Source organism: Balaenoptera physalus (assembly GCF_965194825.1).
Source record: "Balaenoptera physalus genome assembly, chromosome: 1".
In the NCBI taxonomy this organism is placed as follows: domain Eukaryota; kingdom Metazoa; phylum Chordata; class Mammalia; order Artiodactyla; family Balaenopteridae; genus Balaenoptera; species Balaenoptera physalus.
Window position 1 is genome coordinate 146,707,044 of NC_138882.1, and position 25,811 is coordinate 146,732,854.

The 25,811-nt window shown below is 35.5% G+C and overlaps 1 protein-coding gene across 9 annotated transcripts in view; it reads left to right on the top strand.

Annotated features, from left to right (window-relative positions):
- Window positions 1-25,811, top strand: part of OMA1 (OMA1 zinc metallopeptidase) — a 91,679-nt gene that overhangs the window by 26,499 nt on the left and 39,369 nt on the right. For 7 of the 9 annotated variants that reach the window (XM_082419225.1, XM_082419224.1, XM_082419226.1 and 4 more), the window contains 2 exons: window positions 288-416; window positions 3,580-3,654. In XM_082419225.1, coding sequence (XP_082275351.1) covers window positions 288-416; window positions 3,580-3,654 — 204 coding nt within the window. Of the gene's footprint in view, window positions 1-287; window positions 417-3,579; window positions 3,655-5,266; window positions 10,296-25,811 lie in introns of those variants that run through there. The other 2 variants (XR_014252267.1, XM_082419228.1) reach the window with 2 other exon arrangements.

The window sequence follows — 25,811 nt, forward strand, 5'->3', positions numbered from 1 at the left end:
AGACACTGTAGGTTAATGAACCTGTCATTGTATCTGAATGGTGGTAGTGGCTCAAGTAGATATTAGTTAAATGAATAAATGAATGCATAACTATGTAAGCAAGAGATGGGAAAAACAGACTGGGAAAGGATAAAGCACACGGAAGAAAAAGAATTTGCAATCTTACTTGGCGAAGTTCAGTTAAACACGTAATTATTTAATGTGATTACACACGATGAACTAGAAAATGTAAGCATGTACTATCTGAATTTATTAAGTGTAATTTTCATTATTTTGATTTTTCTCAGGCAGAAAAGGCTAGCTTGGTTCATTTCCTGGATTTCCTAGGTCTGATTTTTCTCACAATGATTTGGGCCATTTGTCCTCGAGATAGTTTCGCACTTCTGGGCCAATGGATTCAGTCTAAATTGCAGGAGGTAAGTCTGAGACAATAAGTTGAATTTGCAATGGCCTGTGGTGAGAACATTTTAATATTACTGTAAAGGAAAAAGTACCAGAAATGTTTTCATACCTTATCATGAATCTTATCATGAAAAACGGGTGCTAATTTTTAGTGTCTTACGTCTTCTTATTTTTAGGGGATATTCTTAATAATGAGCATTCAAATTAGAAAATACTACATCTCTTACATGATGGAGATAGATGGGTTAGAAGGGCTTGGCAACTTTTGGCTAGCATTTTTTTTTTTTCATAGTTATTGTTCTTACAGAGAGAAACCCAGTCACAACCCTTTCTTTCCTTCTGTTGCTTTACCTTCAGACGTTCCCCTTTTGTCTCCTAGTAACAGTGGTGTACTCACTGGATGACTCCTCCTTCCCCCAAATTATTTGCATTTTAATGGAGAACTCTTAAAACCTGTAAACTTTTATGGGCGCAGGGTTGGCAGAAGCTGCTTGACGACCCTCATCTCCTCACTCCCAGTTAAATTAATGTTGCCTGGAAAATACTGAAAGGACAGTCTTAATAGGTGTTTGTTAATTTTGTTTTTAGTACTTATGCATAATGATAGTCATCTGATAAAAGTTGTTGAGTCCTCCATCTTGTTCAAAACGGTACACTACTGAAAGGAGGTCTTGCAATCTTAATATTTGCTTTGTTTAACTATCATTAGTTATTTTATTTTATGTCCTTCGTCAGATATTTCTTCTTGTCCTGGGAGGTTTGGTTATTTAGGAACAATCTGTTATTTGTTTATTCAGTGATTTGTGGAGCACACATCAGAGTGCCATCTGGGTGCTGTTTAAATCCAATGTATAAAATTCTTTGAGGCAAATTGCTTTAGAAATTGAATAACTAAGTCTTTTATTCAGTGTTAGCATATCATTTGGTTTCATTTATATTGAAATAAAGATTCTTAAACGGAAAAAGAAAGAATGGTTATTGCTTAGATTATAGAATCTCATATTTTGAATTTTATTTTTATCATTAATGTGCTGGGAAGTCAAAGAAGGTAATGTAGTTTCCCCCCCATTTATCAATATATAGCTTTTTCTGTAATGGAATCAGGAGATTAAGTCTTAAGAAAGATAACTGGAAGCTGTTTCTCCCTTGAAATACTTGATGATCCTGCTATTTGAGTATAATTCTTTAATAATTAAACTGAAAATGAAGTAAGGATTACTTCTGTTTGAAGTCTTTTTCCCTAAATCAAGGCCCCCTCCCAGTAATTTTGGTGACAAGGAAATATTTCTTTCTCTAGAAGCTTGCTCATTGTGATTGGAGAGTAGAGGGGAATGCTGATAGTGAAGTTCTTGAGGGGGAATTGCTGACATTTTTTTGTCAGAGAAAGGAAGAGAGGAAGGAAGAAGTAGGGGGCCCTCACTTAACTGTCTGGGTACAATGTAGCAGCCCTCATAGAGCGCTACCAGGTAGGGTTTTGAGAGCTATTACTAATGATTATAGTAGCTAACATTTATTGAGTACTTACTGTATTGTAGGCACTAGGATAAACATTATAGATTAATTTTGTACAGGGGTTAAGAATACAGGCTCTGATCAGATGGATCTGTGTTTGAATTTAATCTCTATTAGACCTAAATTTTATAGAACTTCAGCAGGTTACTTCACTTATTATAGGTTTCAGTTTCTTTATCTGTAAGTTTGGATAATAGTAGTGGCTAACTCAAAGCATTATTGCGGGTTTAATTATACATTTAAAGCAGCATTTCTCAATATAGGCACTATTGACATTTTGAATTGACAAAGAATTGACAAGATAATTCTTTGTTGTGGGGAATTGTCCTCTGCATTGCAGAATGTTCAGTGGCTTCTACACGTCTAGATGCCTCTACACATCTGGCCTCTACCCACTAGACGCCAGTAGCACTCCCCCCTCTCTCCCCAACCCCAGTTGTGACAATCAAAAATATCTCCAGACATTTCCAAATGTCCCTGAGGGACAATATCACGTCCAGTTAAGAACCACTGATTGAAAGCATTTAGCACAGTACCTGGTACCAAGTAAGGACTCAACAAATGGGAGTTACTATTATTTGCTCATTTTATCCTCTCTGCAACTCTAAGAGTTTGGTACTGTTACTGCTCCATTTTACATATGATGCTATTGGGCTTAGAGGGGTTAAAAAATTAGCCCAGAACTAATAGTTAATACACATCAGCATTTGGGCTTGAACACATTTCTTTCCTTTTAAAGCCAATGTTTTAAATTGGTTATACTACCGGCAGATTCGTTGGGACACCTGCAGACTGCTTATGGAAAGTGCAGACACTATATAATATAGTTCAGCAACCTAAAACAGACATGATCGAGAAGGAAGCAAGTCATATCTCATGGTCATATACAGTGGATTAGATTGATTTTACTATTTCTAGCCATTACTGACATGCAGCTACCTCTGAAAAATTGCTTCCCCAATTAATAGCTCTTCTCTCAAAAATCCTGCCTATTGATCCATCTTCTACAAAGTTTTAGTACTTACTGAAAATTAGTATTTAACTGGAAAGCATTCACATAAATACAAGTAATTAGGAAAATTACAGTTATAATATCTATTTGTATTCTTTTATTGAAGTTGGAAGAAAAATTCATTTTCCTAACTAATCAATACTTAGAAATCAAAGAGGAAATTAAGATAATATGTCAAAGAAAGAACATTCTGCTATATGGTTAATTTTCTAACTGAAATAAATCCTCTAGTAGTGTCACTGGCTATTATATAGCTATAGTTTTTCAATTTTCTTTTAAAACTGCAAGATCACAATGTTCCTTGGTCATATTAAAAATCCTGCATCAATAAGCTTTCTTAGGGAATCCTCTACATAGTAAGTAGAGATTATAATTGGAAAAATAGAAGTCCACTGTATGATACTGTGGACTCTCCAAAAGTTTGCAGGCATGGTTTTTTCCTATTCTTTCCATGTTTTAAAAATATTAATCTCTGATGGAGGAAATAAAGGCTGCACTTTGTTTTATACCATGGTGTTCTTTAAATGTTAATCATGGAGAGCATAAAAACTATATCCTAGGTACTTCATGAAATTAATTTTTACAATCTCATTTTTTGCTCCTTTTGTTATGAAATAGCCTTAATGGAAGTTTTCTTTCTTATTTCATCTTAGTTTATGTTTGATAGACCATATAGTAGAACACTGGAGGCTGAAGCTGACAAAATTGGACTACAACTTGCTGCAAAGGTAAAATATTTAGTAGTTGAGAATACACAGTGTCCTTCACATAGTAAAAGATAAATGTGTATCATCTTAATGAGGTTTGGCATGGGCATAGAACGAAAGTTGGACTATATATAATTTTTCATTAATACCTTTTTAAGTCTGTGCCCTCTGGAAGCTATTGCTATCTTTATTTTACTCCTTTCCCTTAGTTTGCTGATCTAAGGAGGCTTTTTGAGTAAGTAAGATGATGTGTAGCTGTTTTTCCCCACTTGGAGAAAGGTTTATCTTACCGTAGCTATATTCCTGGCTAAGCAACCTGAATTTTCACCATTTAATAAACGATAGAAGAGCAGGCTTATTACTCTGTACCTTTCAGATTATTTTTGTTGCAGCAGATGGCTTATTTTTGCTAGCCACCGAGAGCAGCTCTGGGCCTTTACTCTGGTTTACGTTGGCTGTGTTCATATCTACCTAACAGGGCACTTCTTGCCTGTCTGCTGTTTTTTTTTTTTTTTTTTTTTTTTTTAAACTTTGGGTTTATTTATTTATTTATGGCTGTGTTGGGTCTTCGTTTCTGTGCGAGGGCTTTCTCTAGTTGTGGCAAGTGGGGGCCATTCTTCATCGCGGTGCACAGGCCTCTCATTATCGCGGCCTTGTTGCGGAGTACAGGCTCCAGACGCGCAGGCTCAGTAATTGTGGCTCACGGGCCTAGTTGCTCCGTGGCATGTGGGATCTTCCCAGACCAGGGCTCGAACCCGTGTCCCCTGCATTGGCAGGCAGATTCTCAACCACTGCGCCACCAGGGAAGCCCCTGTCTGCTGTTTTTAATCACCTGTGATAACTGCGTATTATTAGTAGGATTTAACATTAAAAGTAAAACTGCATTTTTAAAAATGAGTGAAAACAATGCCACTTCACATATTAAATTCAAATTGTATTTGATTCTTTGTTGAGTTTTCAGTAGTTATTAATAGTCCTAACTATTGAAAATTACTATTATCTGAATTTCTCATTATGAGTTTTATGGATTTAATTTCATAAAGGAAGATACTACTCATTCACAAAAGCAGTGTTCTTTGAATGTTACATAAGTAGAATTAAGTGAATTATCAGACTGCATAGATTAAGAGGTTCCCAAATGATGGGCCACAGATTGGCTCTATCAAGAATTTCCTAATTTTAATGTACTACAGTCTGTGAAATTTTCCCTCTAGGTAAGTGCATTCTGTGTTCTGATAAAGAAATCTTTGCTTATTTCAGTAAATTGTTCCTGTTTTATTTCCAAGAAGTTTTATTGTTTTGTTAAATATAAGGAGGAGGTCAAGATAATTTTTTTCCCATGTGGTTATCTAATAGACTCAGCACTATTTATTGAAGAGTTTATCTTTTCTCCACTATACTTCAGTGTCTCTTTGTCATCAATGTGGGAGGCTATATGTAAGTCTGTTTCTGGACTCCCTGTTGTATTCCATTGGCCTGTTATTTATCTTTGAGCCAATACCACATTGTCATTGTAGCTGTGTAATAAGTCTCGATATCTGATATCTTGATATCTTGATTTCTGTCCTCCAATGTTGTTCTGCAATATTGACTTGGCTATTCTTGGTCCTTTGCTTTTTCATATAAATTTCAGAATCAGCTTGTCAAATCACATACCTGTACAAAAACATGCCTGGGATTTTGATTGGAATTGTGTGCATCGAATATAGATCAATATGGGGACAGCTGACTAGTGTCAACAGTATTGAGTCTTCCAATCCATGGATGGTATATTTGTCCATTTATTTAGATGTTCTTTAATTTCTTTCAGTGATGTTTTGAAATTTTTTTGTGTGTATAGGACTTATACATCTTTTGTTAGATTTATTGCGAAGTGTTTGACATTTTTGATGTTGTTATAAACAATGTCATTGAAAAAATAAATTTGCCTATATATAGAAATAGTTTGTTTTTATCATTGACTTTGTATCCAGCAACCTTGCTAAATAAATTCACTTAATTCTAATAGTGTGTAGATTCTTTTAGATTTTTACATATACATAGTTATGCTGTCTGAGAATAATGACAGCTTTATTGCTTCCTTTCCATTCTGTATACTTCCTTTTTTTTTTTTTTTTTACCTAATTGCAATGGCCAGAAACTTCAGCACAGTGTTGATGGTGGGCACCTTTGTTTCTTCCTGATCTTAGTGGAAAAGCATTCAGTATTTCACCATTAATTCTGATGTTTGTTGTAAGCTTTTTTTAAACCTGACTTTTGTCAGGTAAGAGTTTCCCGTCTATTTCTAATATGCTAAGAGATTTTTAAAAATTATGAATGTTATGTTTTTCAAATGGCTTTTCTGCACTTATTGATGATTATATAGTTTTTCTCCTTTAATCTGTTAATGTGGCAAATTACAATAATTTTTTTTTGTTTAAAAAATGACAATTTTTTATTTTTGAAATAAATCAATTTTGTCAATTATATTAACCTTTTAATGTATTGCTAGTGTTGGTCTGCTAATGTTTAGTTTAGAATGTTTCTGTGTTCATAGGAGGTAGTGGCTTGGAATTTTCTTGTAATGTCTTGTCAGGTTTTGGTATCAACATTATGCTGATCTCATAAAAAGCGTTGGGTAGTGTTCCTTCTTCTTTGTAAGAGTTTGTGTAAGAATAGTGATATTTATTTTTTCAATATTTGGAGAATTCATAGGTAAAACCATATGGGCCTACACATTTCTTTGTGGAAGGGTCTTTAATTATGGATTCAATAGATGTGGAACTACTCTTTAATAGATGTAGAACTACTATACAGATTTTTATATTTTTGTGTCAGTTTTCATAAGTTTTGTTTTTCTAGAAACTTAGGTTTTGTTTAAACTTTCAGTATTATTGGTATAAAGTTGTTTTGATATACTCTTCATATATCTTTAATGTCTCAAGGATTCCTGCATTCTACAGATATATTTTAAAAATGTCCCCTTTGTTCCTAGTATTGGTGATATATGCTTTGTCTTTTTGCTAGATTTTATTACGTTCATTAATCTTTTCAAAAAGATGTTTTGGCTTTGCTTATTTTCTCTATTCTATGTTTGTTTTCTATTGTTTCAGTTACTATTGTTATCTTTATTTCCTTGTGCTTTGAGCTTTATCTGCTGTTCTTCCTAACTTCTTAAGATAGATACTTATGTCATTGATTTTATGTCATTGATTTGTCATTTTCTTTTCGAATGTATACATTTATGCCTAGCTGTTTTCTTTTTGGAATATCTCGTCATATTGCAAGTGTTGATATGTTTTTGTTTTCTTCAGTTTAAAATATTCTTGTTTTCATTGTAATTTCTTCTTTGACCCATGGGTTGTTTAGAAGTATATTCCTTAGTTTCTAAACATTTGTTGGGTTCCTTAGTTTCTAAACATTCCTTGATTTCTAAACATTTACCTTTTGTTTTTGATGTCTAGCTTAATTACAGTCTGATGGGAGAATATACTGAATGGTGAATTCTTTCAAATTTGTTCAGTTTTGCTTTATGGCTCAGCATGTTACCAAGTTTGTTAAAATGGTATGCACTTGAAAGTGGATTCTGCCATTGTGGGTGCAGTGTTCTACGTATGTCAATTTTGTCAAGTTTGTTAAATCTGTTGTTTCAGATCATCTATATCCTTGCTGAATTTTTTTCTCTGCTTTTATTTTTCTAGTTACCAAGAGAGGTTAGTCTCTCGTGATTCTGTATTTTTCTGTTTTTCCTTTTAGTTCTATTAATTTTTGCTTTTTATATTTTAATACTATTTTTAGCATACTCATATAGGATTGTTAGAGTTTACTGGTAGCTTGATCCTTTTATCAATATGTAATCCCTCTTTGTCTCTAGTAATGCTTCTCGCCTGAAGTTCTCTTTTTCCTTTATTGGTATTGTTGTGACAGCTTTCTTTAGGTTAGTGCTAGCCTGTCGTATCTTACTCCATTCTTTTATTTTCAAGTTTTCTGTGTTCTTATGTGTGTGTCTCTTATAAGTAACACATAGTTGTTTTCTCGTCCTGGCCCTATTTCGGATGTTTTTACTCTGTTTATATTTTTAATTTGTATTTCTTAATGACTAATGCTGTGGAGTGTATGTTCATGTGTGTACTGGCCATTCATGTATCTTCTTTTGTTAACTGTCTTTTTAGATATTTTACTCAGTTTTAATACTTTATTTATTTATTTTATTTATTTATTTATGACTGTGTTGGGTCTCTTAGTTTTCGTGTGAGGGCTTTCTCTAGTTGCGGCAAGTGGGGGCCACTCTTCATCGCAGTGCGGGGGCCGCTCTTCATCGCGGTGCGCGGGCCTTTTGCTATCGCGGCCCCTCCCGTTGCGGGGCACAGGCTCCAGACGCGCAGGCTCAGTAGTTGTGGCTCACGGGCCTAGTTGCTCCGCGGCATGTGGGATCTTCCCAGACCAGGGCTCGAACCCGTGTCCCCTGCATTAGCAGGCAGATTCTCAACCACTGCGCCACCAGGGAAGCCCTTTACTCAGTTTTAAATTGAGTTGTCTTCTTATTCTTACATTGTAAGAGTTCTTTATACATATGCTGGATATAAGTCCTTTGTCAAATATTTGTGCAAATATTTTCTCTTATTCTGTGACTTGCTTTATTTTTTTATAGTGTGTTTTGAATAATAAAAGTTTAAAATTTTTATGAAATCTAATTTTTCTACTTTGTGTTTAATTTACTCTTTCTCTAGTTTTCTAAGGTAGGCGCTTAGGTCATTGGTTTTAGACTTTCTTCTTGTTTAGAATAGCATTTAAAGCTCTAAATTTCCCACTCTGCATTGTTTTACCTAGACACAGATTTTGATATGTTGCATTTTTATTTTCAGTTAAGTCAGAATATTTTCTAAAATTTCCATTGTGATTTCTTCTTTCATCCATGTGTTGTTCAGAAGTGAGTCATTTAATATCCAGGTATTTGGAGTTTGTCTAAATGTTTACTTCTAATTAATTATTTCATGGTCAGAGAATATACTCTGTGAGAATTTAATTTTTTCAACTCTGTTGGGACTTATTTTGTGGTGTATCATTTGGTCTATTTTGGTGACTGTTCCATCACTTGAAAAAATGTGTATTCAGTATTTGCTGAGTGTATATTCTATAAATATCAATTAAGTTAAGGTACTTTATAGAGTCATTCAAGTCTTCTATATCTTCTGAATTTTTGTCTACTTGCTATTGAGTACAGAGTTTTGAAATCTTTAACTATGACTGTGGATTTGTCTATTTTTTCTTTCAGTTCTGTTAGTTTCTGCTTCCTGAATTTTGAAGCTCTCTATAGGTGCATACGCATGTGGGATTCTTTTATCCTCTTATTGAACTGGTTGATTATTGTGAAGTATTTTTTTATTTGTCTCTATAGCAATACTCTGAAGTATTTTTTGTTTGGCATTAATTTTTTTTAATTTTTTTATTGAAGTATAGTTGAATTACAATGTTGTGTTAATTACTGCTGTACAGCAGTGACTCAGTTACACATATATATGCATTCTTTTCCATATTCTTTTTTTTAAAATTAATTTATTTGGTTGTGCTGGCTCTTAGTTGTGGCTTACAGGCTCCTTAGTTGTGGCACATGGGCTACTTCGTTGTGGCATGCGAACTCTTAGTTGTGGCATGCATGTGGGATCTAGTTCCCTGACCAGGGATCAAACCCGGGCCCCCTGCATTGGCAACGTGCAGTCTTAACCACTGCACCATCAGGGAAGTCCCTTATTTTTCATATTCTTTTCCATTATGGTTTATCAGAGGATATTGCATATAGTTCCCTGTGCTACACAGTAGGACCCTGTTGTTTATCCATTCTGTGTCTACCAGTTTGCATCTGCTAATCCCAAACTCACAATCCCTCTCCCACCTCCCTCCCCCTTGGCAACCACTAGTTTAATCTCTATGTCCCTTTTTCTGTTTCTGTTTCATAGATAGGTTTGTGTCACATTTTAGATTCCACATATAAGTGATATCAAATGGTATTTGTCTTTCTCTTTCTGACTTACTTCACCTAGTATGATAATCTCTAGTTGCATTCATGTTGCTGCAAATGGCATTATTTCATTCTTTTTTATGTCTGAGTACTATTCCGTTGTATATATGTACCACATCTTCTTTATCCGGTCATCTGTCAATGGACATTTAGGTTGTTTCCATGTCTTGGCTATTGTGAAAAGTGCTGCTATGAACATAGGGGTGCATGGCCAATAGGCACATGAAAAGATGCTCAACATTGCTAATTATTAGAGAAATACAAATCAAAACTAGAGTGAGGTACCACCTCGTGCTGGTCAGAATGGCCATTGTTAAAAAGTCTACAAATAACAAATGCTGGAGAGGGTGTGGAGAAAAAGGAACCCTCCTATACTGTTGGTGAGAATGTAAGTTGGTGCAGCCAGTGTGGAAAATAGTATGGAGGTTCCTCAGAAAACTAAAAATAGAATTACCATATGATTCAGCAATCCTACTCCTGGGCATATATCCTGGAATTAATTTTGTTTGACATTATTTTGCTTGACATTAATATAGACCCTCCAGCTTTCTTAGGTGTTATTGTTCACTTGGAATATCTTTTTCTGCCCATTTGTTTTCAAACTATTTGAGTTTTTGTATTTAAAATGCATCTCTTACAGATGGCATAAACTAGGTTCTTGCTTTTTTTTTTTTAATTCAATAAAGACTTTTTTTTTTTATAAATTTATTTCTTTATTTATTTATTGGGTGCGTTGGGTCTTCGTTTCTGTGCGAGGGCTTTCTCTAGTTGCGGCGAGCAGGGGCCACTCTTCATCGCGGCGTGTGGGCCTCTCACTGTCGTGGCCTCTCTTGTTGCGGAGCACAGGCTCCAGACATGCAGGCTCAGTAGTTGTGGCTCACGGGCCCAGTTGCTCCGCGGCATGTGGGGTCTTCCCAGACCGGGGCTCGAACCCGTGTCCCCTGCATTGGCAGGCAGATTCTCAACCACTGCACCACCAGGGAAGCCCCGGTTCTTGCTTTTTTATTGTTTGACAATCTATGCCTTTAGTTTGAAGTGTATAGTCCATTTATATTTAATGTAATTATTGATATGCTTGTATTTAGGTCTACCATTTTGCTATTTGTTTTATCTATGTTTTGGTTGCTCTGGTCCTCCTTTTCTTCCTTCTTTGAGTTAATCATACTTTTTAGTATTCCATTCATTGGCTTTTTAGATATAACTCTTTGCATTATGTTTAATGGTTCCTTTTGGGATTACAATATACATCTTTAGCCTTTTGAAATCTACTTCAGGTTTTTTTTTCTTTTTATACAGCAGGTTCTTATTAGTCATCAATTTTATACACATCAGTGTATACATGTCAATCCCAATTGCCCAATTCATCACACCACCACCCCCACTGCCCCGCAGCTTTCCCCCCTTGGTGTCCATACGTTTGTTCTCTACATCTGTGTCTCAATTTCTGCCCTGCAAACCGGTTCATCTGTACCATTTTCTAGGTTCCACATGTATGTGTTAATATACGATATTTGTTTTTCTCTTTCTGACTTACTTCACTCTGTATGACAGTCTCTAGATCCATCTACGTCTCAACAAATGACCCAGTTTCGTTCCTTTTTATGGCTGAGTAATATTCCATTGTATATATGTACTACATCTTCTTTGTGCATTTGTCTGTCGATGGGCATTTAGGTTGCTTCCATTACCTGGCTATTGTAAATAGTGCTGTAGTGAACATTGGGATGCATGTGTCTTTTCGAATGTGGTTTTCTCTGGGTATATGCCCAGTAGTGGGATTGCTGGATCACATGGTAATTCTATTTTTAGTTTTTGAAGGAACCTCCATACTGTTCTCCATAGTAGCTGTATCAGTTTACATTCCCACCAACAGTGCAAGAGGGTTCCCTTTTCTCCACACCCTCTCTAGCATTTCTTGTTGGTAGATTTTCTGATGAAGCCCATTCTAACTGGTGTGAGGTGATACCTCATTGTAGTTTTTTTTTTTTTAGAAGTTTATTTATTTATTTATTTATTTATTTATTTATTTATTTATTTATTTTTGGCTGTGTTGGGTCTTCGTTTCTGTGTGAGGGTTTTCTCTAGTTGTGGCAAGTGGGGGCCACTCTTCATCGCGGTGCGCGGGCCTCTCACTATCGCGGCCTCTCTTGTTGCGGAGCACAGGCTCCAGACGCGCAGGCTCAGTAGTTGTGGCTCACGGGCCCAGTTGCTCCGCGGCAGTGGGATCTTCCCAGACCAGGGCTCGAACCCGTGTCCCCTGCATTGGCAGGCAGACTCTTGACCACTGCGCCACCAGGGAAGCCCCCTCATTGTAGTTTTGATTTGCATTTCTCTAATAATTAGTGATGTTGAGCATCTTTTTATGTGCTTCTTGGCCATCTGTATGTCTTCTTTGGAGAAATGTCTATTTAGGTTGTCTGCCCATTTTTGTATTGGGTTGTTTGTTCTTTTAATATTGAGCTGCATGAGCTGTTTATATATTTTGGAGATTAATCCTTTGTCCGTTGATTCATCTGCAAATATTTTCTCCCATTCTGAGGGTTACCTTTTCATCTTGTTTATGGCTTCCTTTGCTGTGCAAAAGCTTTGAAATTTCATTAGGTCCCATTCGTTTATTTTTATTTTCATTACTCTAGGAGGTGGATCAAAAAAGATCTTACTGTGATTTATGTCAAAGAGTGTTCTTCCTGTGTTTTCCTCTAGAGTTTTATAGTGTCCAGTCTTACATTTAGGTCTTGAATCTATTTTGAGTTTATTTTTGTGTATGGTGTTAGGGAGTGTTCTAATTTCATTCTTTTACATGTAGCTGTCCAGTTTTCCCAGCACCACTTATTGAAGAGACTGTCTTTTCTCCATTGTATATCCTTGCCTCCTTTGTCATAGATTAGTTGACCATAGGTGCGAGAGTTTACCTCTGGGCTTTCTATCTTGTTCCATTGATCTATGTTTCTGTTTTTGTGCCAGTACTATATTGTCTTGATTACTGTAGCTTTGTAGTATAGTCTGAAGACAGGGACTCTGAGTTCTCCAGCTCCATTTTTTTCCCTCAAGACTGCTTTGGCTATTCGGGGTCTTTTGTGGCTCCATACAAATTTTAAGATTTTTTTGTTCTAGTTCTGTAAAACAATGCCATTGGTAATTTGATAGGGGTTGCATTGAATCTGTAGATTGCTTTGGGTAGTATAATCATTTTCACAGTATTGATTCTTCCAATCCAAGAACATGGTATATCTCTCCATCTGTTGGTATCATCTTTAATTTCTTTCATCAGTGTCTTATAGTTTTCTGCATACAGGTCTTTTGTCTCCCTAGGTAGGTTTACTCCTAGGTATTTTATTCTTTTTGTTGCAATGGTAAATGGGAGTGTTTCCTTAATTTCTCTTTCAGATTTTTCATCATTTGTGTATAGGAATGCAAGAGATTTCTGTGCATTAATTTTGTATCCTGCTACTTTACCAAATTCATTGGTTAGCTCTAGTAGTTTTCTGGTGGCATCTTTAGGATTCTCTATGTATAGTATCATGTCATCTGCAAACAGTGACCGTTTTACTTCTTCTTTTCCAATTTGTAATCGTTTTATTTCTTTTTCTTCTCTGATTGCCATGGCTAGGACTTCCAAAACTATGTTGAATAATAGCGGTGAGGGTGGACATCCTTGTCATGTTCCTGATCTTAGAGGAAATGCTTTCAGTTTTTCACCATTGAGAATGATGTTTGCTGTGGGTTTGTCATATATGGCCTTTATTATGTTGAGGTAGGTTCACTCTGTGCCCACTTTCTGGAGAGTTTTCATCATAAATGGGTGTTGAATTTTGTCAAAAGCTTTTTCTGCATCTATTGAGATGATCATATGGTTTTTATTCTTTAATTTGTTAATATGGTGTATCACATTGATTGATTTGCGTATATTGAAGAATCCTTGCATCCCTGGGATAAATCCCACTTGATCATGGTGTAGGATCCTTTTAATGTGTTGTTGGATTCTGTTTGCTAGTATTTGGTTGAGGATTTTTGCATCTATATTCATCATTGATATTGGTTTGTAATTTTCTTTTTTTGTAGTATCTTTGTCTGGTTTTGGTATCAGGGTGATGGTGACCTCGTAGAATGAGTTTGTGAGTGTTCCTTCCTCTGTAATTTTTTGAAGAGCTTGTGAAGTATGGGTGTTAACTCTTCTCTAAATGTTTGATGGAATTCACCTGTGAAGCCGTCTGGTCCTGGACTTTTGTTTGTTGGAAGATTTTTAATCAATTTTCTTAAATTTACTGAGGCTTGATTTGTGACCCAAGATGTGATCTATCCTGGAGAACGTTCTGTGCGCACTTGAGAAGAAAGTGTAATCTGCTGTTTTTGGATGGAATGTCCTATAATATCAATTAAATCTATCTGGTTTATTTTGTCATTTAAAGCTTCTGTTTCCGCATTTATTTTCATTTTGGATGATCTGTCCATTGGTATAAGTGAGGTGTTAAAGACCCCTACTATTATTGTGTTACTGTCGACTTCCTCTTTTACAGCTGTTAGCAGTTGCCTTATGTACTGAGGTGCTCCTATGTTGGGTGCATATATATTTATAATTGTTATATCTTCTTCTTGGATTGATTCCTTGATCATTATGTAGTGTCTTTCCTTGTCTCTTGTAACATTTTTTATTTTAAAGTGTCTTTCTTTGTCTCTTGTAACATTTTTTATTTTAACATTTTTATTTTATTTTATTCTATTTTATCTGATATGAGTATTGCTACTCCAGCTTTCTTTTGATTTCCAATTGCATGGAATATCTTTTTCCCTCCCCTGAGTTTCAGTCTGTATGTGTCCCTAGGTCTGAAGTGGGTCTCTTGTAGACAGCATTTATAGGGGTCTTGTTTTTGTATCCATTCAGTGAGCCTGTGTCTTTTGGTTGGAGCATTTAATCCATTCACGTTTAAGGTAATTATCGATATGTATGTTCCTATGACCATTTTCTTAATTGTTTTGGGTTTGTTTTTGTAGGTCCTTTTCTTCTCTTGTGTTTCCCACTTAGAAAAGTTCCTTTAGCATTTGTTGTAGAGCTGGTTTGGTGGTGCTGAATTCTCTTAGCTTTTGCTTGTCTGTAAAGCTTTTGATTTCTCCATCGAATCTGAATGAGATCCTTGCCAGGTTGAGTAATCTTGGTTGTAGGTTCTTCCCTTTTATCACTTTAAGTATATCATGCCACTCCCCTCTGGCTTGTAGAGTGTCTGCTGAGAAATCAGCTGTTAACCTAATGGGAGTTCCCTTGTATGTTATTTGTCATTTTTCCCTTGATGCTTTCAATAATTTTTCTTTGTCTTTAATTTTTGCCAATTTGATTACCATGTGTCTCGGCGTGTTTCACTTGGGTTTATCCTGTATGGGACTTGCTGCACTTCCTGGACTTGGGTGGCTATTTCCTTTCCCATGTTAGGGAAGTTTTCCACTATAATCTCTTCAGATATTTTCTCGGGTCCTTTCTCTCTCTCTTCTCCTTCTGGGACCCCTATAATGTGAATGTTGTTGTGTTTAATGTTGTCCCAGAGGTCTCTTAGGCTGTCTTCATTTCTTTTCATTCTTTTTTCTTTAGTGTGTTCCGCAGCAGTGAATTCCACCATTCTGTCTTCCAGGTCACTTATCCTTTCTTCTGCCTCAGTTATTCTGCTATTGATTCCTTCTAATGTAGTTTTCATTTCAGTTATTGTATTGTTTATCTCCGTTTGTTTTTTCTTTAATTCTTCTGGGTCTTTGTTAAACATTTCTTGCATCTTCTCTATCTTTGCCTCCATTCTTTTTCTGAGGTCCTGGATTATGTTCACTATCAGTATTCTGAATTCTTTTTCTGGAAGGTTGCCTATCTCCACTTCATTTAGTTGTTTTTCTGGGGTTTTATCTTGTTCCTTCATCTGGTACATAGCCCTCTGCCTTTTCATCTTGTCTGTCTTTCTATGAATGTGGTTTTTGTTCCACAGGCTGCAGGATTGTAGTTCTTCTTGCTTCTGCTGTCTGCCCTCTCTCTACTTCAGGTTGATAGTGAGTTATTTCTGGCAAAATGTACAAACTTTGCAATAGTGTATTTGTCAGTCATCATGTATTTAAGTCAACATGAAGTTCACCCTTCATGTTGTTTTCTTGCTTCTGAGGATTTCCTCTTAATTTCCATTTGTGCTGCTGGCTTCCAGTTCTGTTAACTGACTTGAAGCCCATAAGGCTTCAGCTTTTTGTCGTCCAAATTGCTCATGGTTGAGGAGTACACTGAGTTTAAAAAAAAAAAAAAGAAAGAAAGAAAAAAGGCAGCAGACTTACAGGTTTGGCCCCCACAGCTTTATTTTTCAAGAGTCGCTTTCTCTCTGGTCTTTGCTTGCTTTTCTACAACTCCCACCCACCCTCCTTGTAATTCCCTGCCTTAAATGTAGTTTAGATGCCAGTCAGGGATTTGGGTGGAGTTTACACAGAGTTTCTCATTCCTTTTGTAGTTCCCTCATTGTCAGAATTCCTCCTTTAGGTTTCTCACTGCTTTAACATCCCTGAACTATGATCTCTGGCACTTTGGCTGATGAGCCTGTTGCCATTTTCTGCAGCTTTGTCAGTGGAAGCTGGGCAACACCTTCAGGCCAGAAAGCAAGAATTCTTGTCTTATCTCTGCTGTTGAAGTTTTTCAAGATTAAATTCTCTTCTGGCTTCTGTTTTTGTACACTTTCCATTATCTTTAAATAATTATTTTAAATCAGGTTTTTATAATTGTTATCTGCTGGAGGGTTCACATGTTTCCTTCCCTTTTCTTTCGTTACTCAAAATTTCACGTTTCCTAAAATAATATTTTTGCAAGGCATAAAATTTTTAATTTGCAGTTATTTTCTTTCAGTATGTTAATGATGACATTTCAATTTTCTCTAACTTATTGTTCCTGTTCAGGTTTCAGCTGTCAGTCGTTTTTTTGTTCCTTTGAAGGCAGTGGGTCTTTTTTTTCCATGACTGCTAAAATTCTCTGTTTGTCTTTGCTTTTTTATAGTTTGTGTGTCTAGGTGTGCTTTTCTTTGTATTTATTGTGCTTGCTGTGGCTTATAATGTTTCACTAGTTTGGTAAATTCTCAGGCATTATTTTTTAACATATTGTTTTTGCAATATTTTTCTCTTTTCCCCTGTAGCTCTGGGATTTTTATACTTCCATTTGTCTCTTGCATTTTTTTTTTCTTAAATTTTCTGTCCTTATCTCTCTACATTTCAGAATGTATGTTTTCCTCTCCTGTCTTGTGGTTCACTGATCTTATTTTCAGCTGTGTTCATTCTGCTATTAAACTCATTTTTGAGTTTTAAATTTCTGTTATATTTTTCCATCTAGAGTCTTAATTTGATTCTCTTTTATAAATTTCAATTATCTGGTAAAATTCTCCATTTTGTCATAATTTTCTTGAATGTGTTAATCACAATTTTTTTTAAACATTCATGTTTGTTAACTTATTTTTATTATCTCTGAGTCTGTTTCTGTTGTGTGTTTTTGCCTTTGGTCTTGTTCTTGGTATGCTTGCTTTTTTTTTTTAATTATGACTTTATATTAAGTTTTTTTTTAATGAAGTATATTTATGGAATATATGTATTCTTTTTCAGATTCTTTTCCATTAAGTTATTACAAGATACTGAGTATAGTTCCCTGTGCTATACAGTAGATCCTTGTTGCTTACCTATTATATGTATAGTAATGTGTGTCTGTTAATCCCAAATCCCTAATTTATCCCTCCCCCTTCCCTTTGGTAACCATAAGTTTGTGTCTGCGAGTCTGTTTCTGTTTTGTAAATAAGTTCATTTGTATCATTTTTTTAGATTCCATATATAAGTGATATCATATGATATTTGTCTTTCTTTGTCTGACTTCACTGAGTATGATAATCTATAGGGCCATCCATGTTGCTGCAAATGGCATTATTTCATTCTTTTTTATGGCTGAGTAATATGTGTGTGTGTGTGTGTGTGTGTGTGTACACCACATCTTCTTTATCCATTCATCTGCTGATGGACATTTAGGTTGCTTCCATATCTTGGCTATTGTAAATAGTGCTGCTATGAACATTGGGGTGCATATATCTTTTTGAATTATAGTTATCTCTGTATATATGCCCAGGAGCAGGATTGTTGAATCATATGGTAACTCTGTTTTTAGTTTTTAAGGAACCTCCATACTGTTCTCCATAGTCACTGCACCACTTTACATTCCCACCAGCAGTGTAGGAGGGTTCCCTTTTCTCCTTACCCTCTCCAGCATTTATTATTTGTGGAATTTTTGATGATGGACATTCTGACCAGTGTGAGGTGGTACCTTATTGTGGTTTTGATTTGCATTTCTCTAATAATTAGCAATGTTGAGCATCTTTTCATGTGCATTTTGGACATCTATATGTCTTCTTTGGAGAAATGTCTGTTTAGGTCTTCTGCCCATTTTTTGGTTGGGTTGTTTGTTTTTTTGATATTGAGCTGTGTAAGCTGTCTGTGTATTTTGGAAATTAATGCTTGCTTATTTTTGATTAAATACTGGGCATTTTATATAAACAGTACTGTTGACTCTGATCAGTAATTTCTTCTATCATCAGGGATTCTCCTTGTAGTCTGGTGGACAACTAGAATAGAGCAGATCACTTCAGTCAGTCAGAGCCTGAGCTGAGTCTTTATAAGTTTCAATTTACCTCTAGTTCACCTTCATTCATAAGGGTATTACTGTCTAGCAAAGCCTACTGAAGGCTTGGAGTATATACTGACTTCCTTCTCTGTAGTGGTTCCTGAACTTCAGTTTTTGTTCTCACGGCACCATAAGACTGTTGAAATCTTTACTCAGTTTTTCATCTACTTTTTGTTTTAAAAAGTGCCCTGTGCAGCTACTTTGGTGAACTGGCATCAAGTGTTGTCTCTGTCTCCATACTTTCAAATCTTGACTTCTCAAATTTGGTTGCCTTGTCAATCTTGACTTCTAAGTTTTGGCTCTCTAACCCTGATAGACAGTCAAAAGCTCGTAGTCACCTCCTTCTGCTTCTGCTTGGATTTCTTTTGATTTCTGCTTGTATTCTCAGTTTCTTGCTCTTCACTGCTTAAAATTTAACAGATTTGCTGAATGGCATTGTGAAACAGAAGATCAGACTCACCTCAGTGAGTTTTCCTTCTTTCTGGGATTTTGGCTTTTCTAGTCTTGGTTGACTTGGTAACTCTTCAGTACCTTTGAACAAATATTATTTATATTTTATCCAGATTTTCTAATCTTTTTTGACAGGAACGTCAGTCTGCTATAATAAGCTACTTGACTCCATCACTGTTAGGAGAGGAAGTCCCTAGCTTAGTGTTTTGAATAGCTACCTAATATTCTGTAATTTGGATAACTCATTTAATTAGGTATCTATTAGTGAACTTTTGGGTTATTTATTGGTCTTTTTTTTTTTGGTTGTTGTTTTTATTACAAATAATTCTGAAATTGGCAACCTTATACACATATCCTTCTGCTCCTTGGGCTTTAATAGCTATAGGGTGCGATTACTGGCATTTCAATTTTTATTTTAAAAGATACTCCCAGTTATTTCAAAATGTTAATAGCAAATCTTACCAGTGACAACTCAGGATGCCTTTTTTTTTTTTATTTTCCCAGGATGCCTTTTTTTAATACCCACTTCAGTACTGTTTTCAATCTCTTTTTGTTAATTTGGACAAAAAATGAAATCTCATTGCTTTTAAGACTTGAATTTTCTTGCTTAGCAGTCAAGTTGAACATAATGCTTCATTTTCATTGGCTCCTTTATTTCTTCTTTTGCAGATGGCCTTTTATTATGTTTGATTAGTAGATTTTAAAAATACATACTCTAGGCTCCCCCTTGGCAATTCTGATTCAGTAGCTAGATGATGAAGGTCTGAATCTGAAAATGTTTAGGAGCTGCCAAGTGATTCTGATATCCAGGCAGATTTGGAAATTACAACTTTGAGTAATCAAATGCCAGTTTTGTGTTTTGAGGTGAGTTGGTAAGTTAAATTTCCTGTTTTATTAAAAAAAAGAGGAATGAAATTAGAGAAGTTATTAAAGAAATATTGATATTCCTTTGATTATTTATAAATGCAAGCCATATTTTTTTAAAAAAGTATATCTTGATAGATGAAACTATGATCTTATTTTCTAAAGCACACTAAATATTTTGTTATGGACTAGTGACCTTTTGGTATTATGGTTTATTTAGTTCAAAGGAGAATATGATATTGTTACAGATGTAAAGTCATGAATATATAGCGATAAGATAACATCTTTGTTATGGAGCACTTAGGATATAAAAGTGCAATCTCTGAATACAAGTATTTCTTTCCTGCCAAAGGGAGAAATAGTATGAAAACCTGAAATATTATATTTATACTACCACTTACTCTGTGTCATCTTTTTAGATAATAACACCGTTATCTGCTATTTAATACTTATTATGTTCCAGTACTTTGCTTAGTATTTTATATGCATTGCCTAATTTAATCCTTATAGTAGCTCCATGAAATAGTTGTTATCAGTATCTCTATTGTATAGATAAAGGAACTGAAGCCCAGATATGTTACTTTCTTGTTCTCAGCTACAAAATGGTAAAGCCATGATTCAAACTTGAGTATGTTTGATTTCAAAATCCATGCTCCAGTTTGCTATCCCTCTACCACAGTTACACTTCTCAAGGTCTTCTTGTCTACCTGTATGTTGTCGTATCCCATGCTTACTTTGCCACGTTTATCATGTTCTTCTTAGTAGCATTTGATACTATTAACCGTACTCCCTTTTAAAAAATATATGTATCTATTTGTGTGTGTAGCCCACATTTCATTATAGCATAGAAAGTAATCTAGTGTTATAAACTCATAATGGGAAATAACAACCTTCACTGCCCCCTGCCTTATACCCCAGAGGTGAAAATCACCTTAACTTCTCTTTATTTACCTCTATATTTCTACATAATAAGTTTATTTTGCAATATCTTGACTCATTAAGTTTAGGCATTATTAGTTTCTTGTTATAAAAGATTTAGTCTGATTGTTTTCTTACTATTGACTTTAGAGTGTTCTTTACATATTCTGGATACAGTCGTTTGTTGGTTATGTGATTTGAAAATTGTTTTTCTTCATCTGCGGGTCATCTTTTCTTAACAGGGATTTTTTTAATATATTTTTTTTGCAGAGCAAGCATTTTTAATTTTGATGAAATCCAGTTTAAGGAATCTCCAAGTAAACTCCACACCAGTTTCTGGGGCAAGCTCTTTCTGACAGCTTGCCCCACAAATTCCTGCAACTTCTGCAGCTTTAAACTCCTGTCTTCTAATACCTTAGCTCAGTCAAGCTCACCATTCTCTGCTTGGGTTCTACCTCCCTGTGATGTGGTCAGGAAACTGCCCCCAGGCAGAGAACAGGGGTAAATCTCGGAATCACTCATGTTTTTCTCTTCTCTCAAGGATCATAGTCTTGTCCTGCTTGTTGTCTAGTACTTGAAAACGTGTGCCTTTTAGATTCATTCCATTTTATAGATATTCATGTTGGGAGGACAGGTCCAGTACTAGTTACTTTGGTGGATGGAAGTGTAAATCCCCAAATTTGTGATTCATGATTTTCTGTCCATATTTTATAAGAAGGCATTAAGAAACTTTTCAGAAGCTCTGTATGCAAAAGTTGGGATAGTGGACTTCACTGTAAGATTATAGCTCTTTGGGAATTTCCATATGGAATTTATATATATATATGTCTATATATATATATATATAGACATATATATATATATATATATATATATATATATATATATATATGTCTTTTCTCTGTGGCTATTTAGGTGTCTTTGCAGAAGAATCTTATAAATTGTTTAGGGGTTGAGCCGGGAGGGGAGGTGGGCGTTTTCTCGTTCACTGTGGAGACTTTTACTTAATTCTCTACTTGAGTCTTTTTACGTCAACCCTTCTCTCCTGGATGCCAAGTGGTGAACCGTTCTGGAGTTCCCCCAGCGTGGGGCTGTCAGTCAGCTGCCACGGAAGCAATACAGTCTAGTGATAATGAGTGAGCTCTGGGGCCAGACTTCCTAAGCTTGAGAGTCTGCTTTGCCAGAGACAGTACTAGCTCTGTGATCTTGGGCAAGTTATCTTTCCCTTCTGTACTTCAGTTTTCCTTATCAGTATGAAAGGAACAATAATAAGACCTATATCACAGAGTTAATACAGTTAAAGTCCTAAGAGCGTGAATCTTCTAATTATTTATATTCAAATGTCTGCTGTTATTTCCTCTTTCTATTTCAGAAGTATCTCAAACCTGATATATTCAATGTTAAATCCTTGATTTCTCCTCACAGCTATTTCTCTTCTAGTCTTCCTTTCCCCCAGATTATACCACCTTCTATTCAGTTGCTTTTGGAAAAAATCTGGAGTCCTCCTTAGTACTTCCCTCTTCTTTATCATTTGCATGTAATCTTTCACCAAGTCCTGGTTGTTCTCTGTATAAAATGTATCTTATTATGTTGCCATTTCCACTATCAGCGTCTGCACAGCCTCGTTAATAGCTTTCATTGACTCCAATCATACTCACCTGCATTCTGTTCTCCCCCATGCCGCAAATAAGAGGCAGGTTCAGTGAGCTAGGATGCTCACTTTCTCAAGGTGAGACTTAGATGGTCACTGGCCAGCATTTCCACCAGATTCTTCAGTTTCTGGGCTGAATAACCCCCTACTTCTGACTGGCACATTCTCTTTCCTATTTGTTAATTCAAGCAATTAGAAGACAGATCTTTGAGGCCCAGATGTCACTTTCTTTAAGTGATGTACATAGCTTTTCTCTGACCTATTGGGTTAATTTTCATTTATTAGATCAACATATATTTAGTGTGTGCCTACCATTTACTACAATGTAGGGATACACAATAGTTACACAAGTGCTAATTAGCCTGGTGAAGATGTTGATGGGTGTGTTTTTGGCATGGCAGGCAGCATGTTCAAAGGCAACAGAAATGATGGTCTAGTCCAGGGGTTGAAAATTCTGTATGGCTAAAATGTAGGTAGTATTCAAGAGCACCAGTGTCAAGAGATAAAACTGAAAAGTAGGTAGAGACTTCTCGTTAGCAATTTTAGGATTTTATACCTTATCCAGCATAGCGGTCGGGACCTTGGACTCCAGAGTCAGACCTGTGGTTTGAACTCTTGTCTCCTCGACATGAGTAGGTAAATCCTTTAACCTTCAAGTCTGTTTTCTACTCTGAAAAATAGCAATAATGATCGCATTTACCTCAAAGGTTAATTTGAACATCCTGAATTTGATTCTTATTTGTGGCTTATGTCCTCTTTTTGGACACTGATGCATCAGACTCCTTTGACTTCTTGCCATTTAGTATTCAGATCACATAATTCTCTTATTCCTAATTCTATCCTTATTAGGCAACCTTCTGATTATAGTCTGGCTTCCTTTGTACCATGCCTACGAGGGAGAGAACATGCTGACTTGACACAAATGCCCTGTGCCCTTGTAGTTTGGGCAGTTATAGTTACTGCTGTAAACTAGTAAGTTGGCATTCTTATTTTATGTCAATCTTGTGAGCTTGATTAATGGGAACTGTTCCTGAGAGATGGATCTGTTGGTCATGTGCTGTCCCATTGGTTTATGAGATTTTAAGGCTAAGAGCTAAACAATATGGAAAATTCATTAAACTCAAGTTACTCATGAGACCTCTTTCAAAATATGCAGCTTGCCTCCTCTAGAGATACTCTATATCTGCTCTGCTGTTGGCTGTGAGTTTATTTTGTATCTTTACATTTTTATAGTTGTAGTTTTAATTTTTCATTTATGAGATATTTATCTTATCATTACATAAATAATCAGAATGAAAAATATAGTTATAAAAACTGGTAGGACTGAGGTGTCCCAAGTGCAGAATAACAACGAGCTGTCCAGTTATCAGCTGAAAAAAAGGTGTCCCGTGAAGTATTTGATTTTGTTGTGTGTGTATTCATTTGTCACTGTAAAGAGAATTTGACACTTTACAGTCATTTACAGAAATGACTTTTATTTGATTTCACAAAAAACTAAATCATATATATATATTTTGAATATCTGTTTCTTAAAGATGAGAAAGAAAACTAATTTTCTTTTAGTGGTTCTACGCTAGGGGACGGCCTCTTAGGGCACTGTATATGATTGTTATTGATTGTCACAGTGACTGGGAGGTAGGATTACTGGTGTTTAATGGGCATGGAGGGGGCAGGGATATTAAATATACTCTAGTGGCCTGGAAAGCTCTCCAGAGAGAGGAGTCCAGCCCCAAAAGCTTGTAAGTGCCCTCTTGAGAGACATAGCTGGGTTATTTCTTCAAGTAACCTGAATAACTATGCAGATAGCACCATCTAGTGAGGGAAATAGGTAATAAGCAAAAATCTACTTTCATCGCAGGAATAAGAGAAAATTCAAAATTCTAAATTTTCTGTAAAATAATAGGTTATAGAATCACAGACTTTTGGAGCAGGAAGGAAAATTGGCGATTATCTGATCCACCTTCTCCTTTTACAGATTAGGAAATTAGGGTCCAAAGAGTTGCAGTGACTTGTCTAATAGCATACAGCTAGTTAGTAGCAAAAGCCAGGGCTAGAATTCAGGTCTCAGAGTTTTCCAGGTTAGTAATCTGAGCCTTCTTCATAGCAAACTATCTTTGTGTTCTATTTGGGTTAATATCTTAGGTTCTTTTTCAGTGATTCATTTAAGAAAGAAAAAATAATAAATGAGAACATTTCACTTACTTGGTGTGTTATGAAGTAAACTTTCATAATGCAAATATTATGCATTACATCTCATTTTGAACCTAATTGTTCCACCTAGAGAAATGAGACAAGCTTTTGTGTTTAATGTTTTTAGTTCCTATGATTTCAGCACTAGTATTGAATCTTATGATAAAACTTTAGAATAGAGAAAAAAAAATAAATACATGAAAATTTATTAAAATTATGTTGATGATGAACTGACATGTTGGAAATCAAAAGACGCAGAAAATTTTAAAATGAAATGAATTATAAAATAATGGCAGTCTCATTTTTCCTCTTTGTTAGGGTACTTAAGATAGTTTTGATAAGTCAAGGTTTTTTCTTTCTTTTTAAATAAGAGAGATTGGCATATATTGAGGATGGTTTAGCTGTAACCATCCCAAGACTATATATCACATTTAGTTGGAAAAGAGCTCTTTTTAATTATTGACTAGAAAAATGTTGTTTAGACAAGAAGTAAAGTGAGCTTTAACAGGCAATGTCATCCATCAGCAGTATTGGGAAAATGAACCTGTTAAAGTGAGAGACTGAAACAAACTAGTTCCCTGGTAGATGATGATGACAGTGATTACTGTAGTGCTGATAATACTGATGATGATTTTGACAACAATGATAATAATATTAGTTAACATTTCTTTATGTGCTGCACATGTTCTGAGTGTTTTAAATATGCTAACTCTTTTAATCTTCATAGCAACCCTGTGAAGTATAGGTTCGTTTTTACGTATGAAACTGAGGGATAGAGAAAGCAAGTAACTTGTCAAAGGGCTCACATGTAGTAAAGTTTTTCCCTTCTATTTCTGAAATGGAAATTTTTATCATACTTTAACCTGCTAGGAACAATTTTGGCCATCTGCAGTATTGCCCCTAAGATGACCATTTTTATATCTGTTTTAGTTCCTTTAAATCTAACTTTAAAATAGCCTCAGTGTATTCTTCTACATCTAGGAGTCCAGTTACCCTTCTCCCACAGTCCTTTGTAGTATTATTTCAGATGGCTGTTTTATTTACCACATGTCTACATGGAATAGAGGAGAGAATGCCAGAGTGACTGGGACAAGTGTAGGGTGTTAATGCCATTCCAAAAAAAATTCAGAACTGCTAGTGTCAGAATTTACCTCTTGGAGAGGGTGATGGCTGGCAGGAGTTTGGTTGGAGAGTCTAGGTGAATAGAAAGAGCACAATTCAGAGACACTTTTCTTCTTTGTACTTCTAATGAAAATTTTGGCTACAGGTAGTGTGTACTAGGTCTAGGTCTAATCATATATTTTTCACTAATATTGTTTTGATCTTGGGAAGTGTTCAGATTATAAGAATAACTTATACTATTGTACTCTTATGAATATGAGTTTTTAGTTGAATAGTAGCAAATTGTCAATTAATATATCCCCTAATGTACATTCTTGCATATT